This window comes from Lipotes vexillifer, unplaced genomic scaffold (assembly GCF_000442215.2).
Source record: "Lipotes vexillifer unplaced genomic scaffold, Lipotes_vexillifer_v1.1 scaffold447, whole genome shotgun sequence".
NCBI classification, from domain to species: domain Eukaryota; kingdom Metazoa; phylum Chordata; class Mammalia; order Artiodactyla; family Lipotidae; genus Lipotes; species Lipotes vexillifer.
This window is the reverse complement of record NW_006786302.1, coordinates 743,218-750,734: the sequence shown is the minus strand read 5'-3', so window position 1 is coordinate 750,734 and position 7,517 is coordinate 743,218. Positions and strand designations below refer to the sequence as shown.

At 34.0% G+C, this 7,517-nt stretch overlaps 1 protein-coding gene across 1 annotated transcript in view; it reads left to right on the top strand.

Annotated features, from left to right (window-relative positions):
* The window catches only part of ANKRD12 (ankyrin repeat domain 12), a 112,971-nt gene that overhangs the window by 40,533 nt on the left and 64,921 nt on the right, over positions 1–7,517 (top strand). The window contains exon 3 of the mRNA XM_007458447.1: positions 2,610–2,757. Coding sequence (XP_007458509.1) covers positions 2,610–2,757 — 148 coding nt within the window. The remainder of the gene's footprint in view (positions 1–2,609; positions 2,758–7,517) is intronic.

The window sequence follows — 7,517 nt, the reverse complement described above, 5'->3', positions numbered from 1 at the left end:
CAGGAATGAATATTCACACTAATCACCATATTGCACAGGAGAGTATGATTGATAAATTCTTGTGAACATTTTTCATTTAACATATTAAATTGGTTTCTCTTGTTTTATGGCACAGAACAGTATCTTTACTCTCACAAGTACAAGGGAGAAGGGACATCCTAATGTTTTTCTTAGATTCTTTTTTTAATAACAAATATTAGTATTTCTAAGGAAAATCTCTAGAACTTTGTTGGCTAACCATTTTACTAATCATGCCTTTTTGTTTCTGATTCTTTGACATCTGGGACCTCAGTGACCCTGGGGAGATTGCCCTTCCCAGGGCTACTCAGTTCCCAGAGATAGTAAACAATTTATGTGTGACAACACATTTCATATACAAACCAATCAATCCAGAATCCATCCCCAACCACCAACTATATCCAGCTCTCACACTCTGGGCCACTATACCCCTGCCCTAATAACAGTCACCCCAGAACCAGGTACCAGACAGCTAGAGAAACAGCACCTATACCCTAGAGTCTGCTGAAATTATGCTAACTAGCCAACCCTAAACCTGCTTCCTCTGCCTTGCCTTTTTCTTCCTGTGGAAACCACAATAAAAGCTTTGACTCACGTTTCCTTCCCCTCTCTCTGCTTCCTGAACCTCCTAGGTGCTTCCCCTGGTGGCACCTCATGGTGCAGCATGCCTCCTCTTCTTGGGAGCTGTGAGTAACAAACTCTCTTCAGTGGCAGTGATCTCTTGATCTGTTGGCCTCACTGTACCAGAATAATAATAAAATCGACGTTTTAAAACAACCTTATATAGCAAAAGACATGCCTGTGAAGCTCCATTTCATTAGCAGAAGTAAAAAAACAGCTCAAGAGGATTTTCCTTTACACCTGGGAAATAAATACTTTTATTCTTCACTAATCTTTACCAGTTAAGATACAAGGAAGTCGCATTCTCTTCCTAATTTGCTAATAGGTTTATCAAGAATGAATGTAGGGTCTATTTAGATGTTATTGTCACCTATTAACATCATAATAAGATTTTTCCTTTTGATATAATGAATTGTCTTGAGGTTTTCTCATAATGAACTATTCTTATATTCTTTGGGTGAATCCTGCTTGATTATGATATATTATCTTTCTAAGGCACTAACTTTGGACAGTTTATTTAGGATTGTTTATTGTTTCATTTATTTCATAAGCAATTTAGGTATAATTTCTATCTTGAACCCCTCTTAGGTATTAGTTTTATTTCAAACTTGTAAAATGGATTGGGTATCTTCTATTCTTATTTCTGTGTTGTAGTATTGTTTATATGAAATGGGAAATATATTTTCCCTGAATTTTTAATTTAAAACCTCTCGTAAAATCTTCTGGAATAGGTACCTTTTTTAGACGTAAAATCTTTGGCTATAGATTTATTGTTTTCTATGATCATTGGTCTATTTAGGTTTTCTATTTCTTTCATGAGCCAGTGTTTGGTAATGCATGTTTTCCAAGAAAATAATCCATTTTTCCAGTCCTTAAAATTGTTAATTGTATAAAAATGAATACAGTATTCTTTTGTAACTTTTTAATATCCCCTCTGGAATTGTATTTTAGGTCTCAATCCCAGTCTTTTTTTTTCCTGGGTTTTTTTTTTTTCCCTCTTCATATTTTCATGATTAGACTCACTAAAAGCTTTATTATATTGCTCTTTTTTTTTTTTCTTTTTTTTCCCGGTACACGGGCCTCTCACTGTTGTGGCCTCTCCCGTTGTGGAACACAGGCTCCAAACGCGCAGGCCCAGCGGCCATGGCTCACAGGCCCAGCTGCTCAGCGGCATGTGGGATCTTCCCAGACCAGGGCACGAACCCGTGTCGCCTGCATCGGCAGGCGGACTCTCAACCACTGCGCCACCAGGGAAGCCCTATATTGCTCTTTTTGAATCATCTTTTCGTTGATAAATTCTACTTTTTAAAAAAATTCAGTATTTTTTTTAATGCCCCTTCTTCCCACTCTTCCTTCCTGTATTTTCTGGCTTGGGTCGTGTCTTCTGCAGTCTGAGTCTACTCATTTTCTTCTGAAAATCTCTATGGTTATGATATCTATCATTTATTATCATAGTTTTATGCTCACCTGCTAGGTGATGTGGCTTAGTTCTTAGTATCTAGCATGTTTTTCCAAAGGAGTTTTCATAGCCCAGTTAGCTATGCTGTATGTACCAATTCAGATGTTGGATCATGAGTGAACTTGGTAATTGCTGTAGGCATGAGGGTAGGATACTTTATCTAAATGAGTGGACACATGGAATTAATAAAATACAATCTGCTTAATTCAATCTAGACTGCTTTTTCTGATTTATATATTTGTTTATTGGTGATGATATCTATCCTTAGACATAGAGTTCCATTATATTCAAGATACTTTGTTTTATTGTTATTTTAAAATTATATTACTAAGTAAAAGGGAATATGAAATAAGTTAGAAAACACATTATGATTATTGAAAGTGGGCCTTAAGGGCATTGAGGACAACGATGGTTTGTAGTAATACTCTTTCTACTTATATAAAGTATTTTTTAATACTGTATTGCTCAGCTAATATTGTTATAAGTTTATTCTTATTTAATTTTTTAATAGAGTAAAGACAAGATTGCATCCTATAGCAAAACTCCAAAAATTGATCGGAGTGATGTGGGCAAGGAGATGAAAGAGAAATCGTCCATGAAACGTAAACTTCCTTTTGCCATCAGCCCATCAAGAAATGAAGAACGAGATTCAGACACAGGTAGGAAATTTTGTTGTTTTCTGGTAAAATCATAATCCTTCTTTTACTGTGATTTTCTTTCTCATTCCTTGTTCACTGAATTTTAGAGAGAAATATTTGTATTTCAGAATTTCAGGTTTATCATTGGGGCAGAAATTCATATATTCCTCACCCAAATTTGTTTTCTGTCATAGATGAAAGCAGTTAGCTTTTTTTCTCAGTCTCAGTGTTTATTACAAATTTCTTACCACTTTAAGAACTGAATTTCTTGGGGAGCATTTCAGTGATGAAAATTTACTTAGTAATATGAAGCATTGATACGGTAGATTTGAGAAAAAGCTGTTGAGTTTTTGTGAACAAATTATTGAACCCACCAAAGAAAAAAAGTTTAGGCATTTTAGATTCAGAAATGAATCAGAAATATGTCCCTTTCAAAAAAAAGAAAAATATTGAGGCTTCCTAAGCCCAGTTCATAGTACTTTTTTCCTCAAAACTTCTGCTATGTCAGGAATGATACTTGACATCAGTAAATCCCAGTTATTTGTAATAGATTAAAACCTTATTACCACTATCTAATAAATTACTAGGTTGTATTTTAGCCCTGAACTAATCGTTTCTTGAAACTAATATAAACTTGAATGTTCGTTATATGTTTATCATAATTGTTTTAGCCCCTGAATGAAGGATTGTTAATGAACTGTTCTTAAGAATGTTTTAGTTTCACTCAAAGAAAATCAGTGTTACACGCTAAATTTATGTACAGAGATCATATCCTACTTTTATCTTTCTAGCCATCTTAATCATCAGTATGGGAATGATCTTGACTCCAGAATCTGTGAAAATAGACTTTTTGAAAGACTATTTTCAAAAGACTAGACTTTTGAAACTCCTTGTGCTAATCTTTAGAAAATACTTCATTTTAGTATACACTGTTAGTAAGTAGGTTTCCTTTTGTATATTTGGCTGTTTCTCTTAGCTTGAACTAAAAATTTTTCTTAAACGCTTATGACAGTTTTAAACTTTGAAAATTGCTCTTTTTTTGAGTGATTAAGAAATTATGTGCTTTGTTCATTTTAAGTTACACTGTCTTCTTCTAGAGGTTCAGAATCTTTCTTTTTTTTTTTTTGGAAGCTTGACTCTCCCTTTTTTTTTTTTTTTTTTGCGGTATGCGGGCCTCTCACTGTTGTGGCCTCTCCCGTTGCGGAGCACAGGCTCCGGACGCACAGGCTCAGCGGCCACGGCTCACAAGCCTCCCAGACCGGGGCACGAACCCATGTCCCCTGCATCGGCAGGTGGACTCTCAACCACTGCGCCAGCAGGGAAGCCCTTGCCTCTCCTTATTTTTACAAATTGTTCTCAAGGTATTACTAGGTCACTTAGCTGAGAAGAAGGTGCTTCTGTGCCTTCGAATATACAAGATTTAACTTGTCTCATACTCTCTCCTTAGAAACCCTTTTGCTAGTCATTTTTAAAGTACTTACATTAACCAGGTTTTGTTTTCCAGTGACAGTGATAATCCTACTAGTAGTTTGAAGAAGGGACTTAGAAATAAGGTTTTAAAATAATACACTTCCCATGAGAACCTTTGTTATTAGATCCAGTGGGTTATTTGTCTTTTACTTAGTGTAAAATAAAAGAAAGACTTAGGAAGACATGAACTTTAGGCACTGAATAAACATAGTCTAATTCATATTTTATTGATTGGATTATATGCTTATCCCCTGCTACAGTCTTTGCACTATTTGAATTTAGTGGGACATTGCAGCTCTCTCTAAGACTGTGTCATAAAACAAACTCTTATTTTATTTTTTTTTGAAAAGGTTACATGGCTAACATTAAATGAGATTTTGATGGATTTAAACATGTATGTCTATATTTTTGGTAGGCTGAATTTATGAATTTTAGTAAATAACAGATGAAGGCTTTAGTTTTGCACGCACACACATACACACACATCCAGAGCATTAAGAAGAATTTCCCCAGGCCCAAGGCAAAACGTCTTATTTTCATAATTTTAAAAGAAGAGTCCAGAGTACCATTAACTGATATTTTCCATATGAAAGATAATTATAGCACCAAACCCCGTATTTGACATTGATCTTTTTAAAATTTTAAATCATTAGCTGAAACTATACAGAGTAAACTATAAAAGGGAGAAATATTTATAACATATATGACAATATTATCTTAATATAATTAGTAATTAAAGTTCTCTTAAATGTGAAGAGAAAAATACAGAAATGGGAGAATGGACAAAAGATACAAGCAAGTAGTTCAGAACAACAGAATTACGGTTGGTGAAGAAATATATGTAGAGTTTACAATGATTGACAAAACTGTTGTTGGCTTAAATCATACAAACTGGTCACTGGTTTGAAATAGGAACTTGCTTTAGTTTGTCTAAATTATGGAACTACCTTGTTGAAGGTAGATATAACAGCATATGTTAAAAACAAAGTTTGTTAACATTTGATTTATTCTTTCTTTTGTCATTTATTCTATATAAATAATTATTGATGAGAGTAAAAATTATCTTCAAGTATATTTCTCTCAGCTTTCTTTATAATAGAAAAAACAAAACAGGAAAAGATTGTCAAGAAATATAGGGTTTGTTAAATTATGGTAAATCCAATGAAGAAATATGATCTTTTACCCTTAAAAATAACATTGTAGAAGAATAAACTGTATGGAAAGATGTTCACAGTATACAAAGTAAAAGTGTAGGTTATGAAGTAATATGTACTGTTTGCATTATGTCATATTCTTTATATTTGTATGCATATGCACACAGGACATACATTAACACACATACAGAAAGATAAGATTGTTTGAATATAAAGACTGTTTCATTGTAGAACTAAGCCTAAACCTAGTGGGTTTATTAAAGGTCCTGAACAAAAATGTAAATATTATAAGCCCTGACTTAGGTGAAAAATAAAAGAACAGGGAGTGGGGAATAAGGAGAAAATGCTAAGAGTGCTACTCAACTCATCATCTCTCATAGCAAGGGATTAGCTGAAATTGTCTGAAACTGAAATATGTTTTTAATCTTTAAAACTTTTCATCTTTCCTTTAAAATTTTACCTATATGTTTATATATGTGTGTTTATACTTTAGTATATGGTATCTCTTATAGAGAAGAGCAATTCCTTTAGTTTATTTTCTTTTTATGTTGGGTTAAACTAAAGTTAATCTTACAGATTTTTATTTAAATATAGCACATATGTAATGATATTTTCTTATTCTTACATAAGCTGATTTCTCTCTCTCTCTCTCTACTAGTTCCTCTGTCTTTATATACATTTAGAAGGATGCTTGGCATGATGCTCATGAGATGTTAACATTTTGTTTCCGGGATTTGGGATGATTTGTTACTTTCTTCTTTGTATTCTTTATATGCTTTGAATTTTTAAAATAATAAACATACATTATTTTTATAAAACACGGTCATTATTTTTTTTTAAGACATTCATATTGTCCAAGGAAGATTCAGTGGTCCTCAAAATCAGCAGTAATGCCATCAACCGGCTGAGTCATTCCTAGTCTTCGTTTTGAGATACCCTAGTGTGTCTTAAACTTTCCAAATTCTCAATTATTTAATGTTTATTAATTTTTTAAAAGATAGCACTTTCTAGAAAAGAAATTCAGATGAAGTTTGGGGGAAAATTACAGCATAATTCAAAGTCATGCCAGTGAGTTCTTATAGCTGTATCATAATACTGTTCATTTCAGCAAATCTCCAGTATATCTACTTATATCATTCCAGTATCAATCCCACATTGTCCTATCCTATTAGAGAATTCCTATAAATTTTGTCCCATGAAATGTTGAGGCCAATCTGTACAATGACTCATTGAACCTATGGAAGCAACTACTACTTATTTAGAAGACAAATTATTTCTTACAGCTACTGCATCAGCTTGCTTTATCACCTACTTTTAGCTTTTACTTTTAATCTTTCCTAGTCTAGAATCCTGACCAGATAAGTTACTGTAGTTATAACAGAGGGAAATCATAGCATAGTGTTTATCATCAGAAGCTTTGGAGTCTGACAGACCATTGTTGAGTCCTTGCTCAGCCACCTGCTAGCCCTGGCCAAATTAGTTGAGTTCCTTGTAAGTCCCAATTTTCTCATTTATAAAAGTGCATATAATACCAACTTCAGAAAATTGTGACCTCTAAGTGACATATCATGTAAAATCAGTTTGCGATACATTAATTAAAACAGAAAACTAATACTGGCTTAAATAGATAGAGATTTTTTTCATCTAATGCGGTAAGAGCAGGCATAGGCAGTCCAGAGTTGGTATAGCAGTTCAGTAACACCGTCAGGGACTGAGCTCTTTTCATCTTTCTGCTTTGCTACCGCTACCCTTAACTCGTACGTAGCCTTTGTCCTTAAGCATTTTGCCTTATAGTCACAGGATATATCCTTCCTGGGCAGAAAAGAGGAGAGGAAGGACCAAAGACAGAGGTGTCTTTCTCCCAGAGAGACTTTTGCCTTTTTACTCATGAAACAACCTCCCTAGAAACTTTTGCCTGCACCTCAACTGGTTAGGCTCTCCTAGTTGCTGGGGAGTCTGAAAAGTCAAATATTTTTGAGCTGGACATAGTGTCACCCTGATCAAAATTGGAGTATTCCTAGTAAGGGGAGAATGAATATTGAGCAGGCACCTTATACTACTGTTACTGTATATAAAATTTTTGACATAGTAATTAATACCTGATAACTGCTATTATCTTTAAGTTATTAATGTTTCTACCTAAGGGAACTTTTTCCC